General features: G+C 46.9%; 1 protein-coding gene across 1 annotated transcript in view; it reads left to right on the plus strand.

Annotated features, from left to right (window-relative positions):
- The window catches only part of PLCD1 (phospholipase C, delta 1), a 44,407-nt gene extending 43,095 nt beyond the window's left edge, over positions 1–1,312 (plus strand). Inside the window, exons 14-15 of the mRNA XM_010191708.1 lie at positions 251–400; positions 761–1,312. Of these exons, the coding sequence (XP_010190010.1) occupies positions 251–400; positions 761–852 (242 nt within the window). The 3' untranslated portion in view covers positions 853–1,312. The remainder of the gene's footprint in view (positions 1–250; positions 401–760) is intronic.
- Positions 1,313–3,442: the final 2,130 nt, after the last annotated feature.

The raw sequence follows: 3,442 nt of genomic DNA on the forward strand, positions 1-3,442 counted from the left end.
AAACAGGATGTCCTCTCCTCTGTTTGCTTCTGGGGAGTGGTTTGTTGAAGCTGCAGGGAGCACCCGCCATGCCCTGGAGAGAGAGCTCTGAGCTTGCTTTTCATCTCTCATCTGATGTGATGGTCTGGGTTTTGCTTGCTTTGTGAATCTGGATCACCGGATCCTTATCCATAGCAGAAGTGGGGCTACTCTGGCTCTCTCAGACTGTTTGTGAGCAGCTCTGACCTGCATCCTTATTTATGTTGCCCAGGCTTTAACCCAAAATGGGATGAAGAGTTTACATTTGACATAGAGATCCCTGCACTTGCCCTGGTCCGGTTTGTGGTGGAAGACTTTGACATGTCAACTAAGAACGACTTCATCGGGCAGTACACCCTTCCCTTCACCAGTCTGAAGCAAGGTAAGGCCCTGCTCTCTGTTCCTCACAGCCCTCTGGGAAGCTGCAGTATCCTAGATGAGAGATCCAGACCAATCACACCTTGTGTCAGAACAAGTTGTCTCTCTGGGGTATGGGTAAGATGATAAATGATTTATTGGGCAGATATTAATGCTGTCTCTGGGGAAGGGATCCCCTTGTCACCAGTGGTCTGGGCACATTACATTACTGGTGCTCAAAGCCTCTCAGACCTACCTGTTTCTGTGGAGTACTGGGAGTAAAACACTCTGAGATAGGGAGGTGTTTTTGCAGGGCCTTGGCCAATGTTAGCAAATGTTTTTCCAGCTGGACTAAAGGCCACTTCCCATCTGTGTCTGCTCCCAGGTTATCGCCACATCCACCTTCTGACCAAGAATGGAGACCCGTACTCCTCCTCCACCCTCTTTGTGTACATCGAGATCCAGGACTGTGATTAGCAGCTCAGCCCTTTCAAGGCACTGTGAACCTCCTTACAGATCTAGAAGGAATTCAGCGGGCGAAGTCTGCCAATGTCAGGGTCCCACCAAAATCCCAGTGCCTTCTCTGGAGCAGCACCTGGTGCCCCATAGGACTGCTGATGTGAAGTAGCCATCGACCTTCTCCCTTCTGTGTGCTGGAAACATCCCGATGCTGCGGTTGAGATTAATTCTTTTGTACCTGTTCGACCAATCCAGCTGTGTTTTTAGGTCACTTTGTTCAGTGTGATTTTTAAATTCTGCTTTTAGCGAGAGGATAGGGACTCCTTTTTAGCAAAGTACAGCACTTGAGTTGGGTTTGGTCAGACATCTGGACAAAACACCCAACATCTGTGCAAGAAAAAATCCACCCCGTCACTGAAATCAGTGGCCAGATGCCAGGTGACTTCCCGCAACTTCGGATGTCAGCCATCTTTCACCAGATGAAGTCTTAAACGGGGACACAACTCTCCCCTTTGTCTGCAACGGATTAAAAGAGAAAGCTGCACTACAAAGGCCCATGTTATGTAAGCTGACTTTCCTTTTGTGTTATACTAAAAAATAGATGAACACTACTCTGTGTGCCTGGCTCTTGGCCAAGTCTCTTTGCATTCAAAGCCTCATCCTGTGAAGGAGAAAGAAGCTGCCGAACGGCAGATTTCCCCCTGACCCGAAGTGAAACCCACTCAGAAGGACCTCAGAGAATGTCTTTTGCTGATGACAGTGGAAATATGCTCAACAGACACTAGAGCTTTTCTTTATAATGCAGTAAAACTTACTTTGTTTGTGTTTTTATAGGAAAATGTTGTTTTTAAGACAGAGGAAGTGGCAGTAGAAACCGCTGTAAATGTTAGCCTGGCCCCAGTTGCACTGTATAGGTAACCTAGCACAGAGTGTTCTGAACAACAACCCAGTGCTTATGGCAGAAGGTAATTTTTCTTCAAGTACAACTACAGATTTAAAGGAATATTGTTGAAATAAAATAATATATATTTTGAAGTGCCAACTATGTTACTAACAGTATGTTAGACTATTAAAAGCTAGAAAGTCTGAAAAAGTCCAATTACTTGTCACTATTTGCCTCTTTGTGTTAGTTGAATGCAGCGCACATGAAGTTAGAGATAGACCTGCTTAATTTCTTAAAGCTTTTGGGTGTTTTTCATGCCTGGTGGTGAGAAGAACAGGCTGTTACCCAGAAGATTAATACCCTTTTAAACAAATCCCACTGCACTCACTCCCCCACCTATTTCTGAGTCCAAAACAGCCTGGATTTAGTGATCCTTGGGCCCACTGCAAAACTGGGTGTCATTTGGTCCTACCTGGAGTTTGTTGTGCTGCAGTAATCACACATGGGTTTTTCTTCTTCACTACGAATATTGTGTGATGTTGTAAACCATTGCCAAATGAAATGTGAATTATATCCATGACTCAAAGGCTCACACTGAATTAACAGCCAGCAGTAGAAAGCCTTCAAGAGCAGCAGAGATCACCCAGGCAGAACAGGGTGTCCTGCAGGGACACGGGCTCTCTCTCAGCTCCCCTCTGGAATGGGACACATCGTATCAGGAGATGCATTTGAAGGCCGAGGCTGGAGCATCCTTGACTCCAACTCAGGGACAGCCTGAGTTCAGTCCTTCCTCACAAGATTGCACTGAATATTTTGTTTTAAGGATCTTTGGGATAAAAAGTACAAATGCAAGATACCCAGGACTGCCCTGTACCATGCAGGGTACTTGGCCCACATGGCCTGAGAGCAGGTATGGTCAAAGCATCCCTGCTCTCTCGTTCACATCAGCACCAGCTCTTGTGGGGACAGCTGGATCAGCCTGCTAAGAACAAATTATTTGCATTTCCAGTGTTGCAGAATTAGATTTCAGTTGAATTATTGAGCTAAAGCAGCCCTCACTTGGCTGCTGGGGCCAGCACTAGAGAAGTGGGAGACAAGGTATGGGGAGAGATGTGGGTGCAAGACCACACTATCCAAGGCCAGGGTGGGCTTAGATGGGCTACACGGAGTTTCCTCTGCCTGTTGTGCACTTAAATGAAGGTAGCCAAAGTCCCTAGAAAGAACATCCCTCATCTGGTCGGTACAGTTGGGGGAAAACTTGTAGAGCCAGGTGGGAAAGTAGCTGAGATGGAGCTGGGATGGACCAGAGCATGATGCACAGTGCCTCAAGGTCTCCTCCTTCCCCAAAGGAGGTCCATGCCATTATCGAGGAACCTCATCTCTGAGCAGATTAGGAAATGCTGGAGCCCTGCTCTAGGGAAAAGCTCTGGTGAAAAGAGCAGCAGAAAGAGGACATGGCCCACCAGACACCACATAAAAAGCAGCAAGCGGTATGAAAGGGAGGATGGGGGTGAGAAGCTTTACTTTAGGAATCAGAGGCAGAGAGTAAAACCAACTCTCCGCATGAGAAAAGGAGAGCAGCAGCAGCAGCAGTTTCCAACAGCCTCAAAAGGATCTATTATCTGTAAAATCCCATTCTGGTTTCCAAGTCCTGGCAGGAGCGCTCTGTGTCTTGGTGAGCATCGTGGCAGCAGGGAATTAAGCAAATTGTAGCAAAACGGGCTA

The sequence above is a fragment of the Mesitornis unicolor genome, unplaced genomic scaffold (assembly GCF_000695765.1).
Source record: "Mesitornis unicolor isolate BGI_N332 unplaced genomic scaffold, ASM69576v1 scaffold149, whole genome shotgun sequence".
Classification (NCBI taxonomy): Eukaryota; Metazoa; Chordata; class Aves; order Mesitornithiformes; family Mesitornithidae; genus Mesitornis; species Mesitornis unicolor.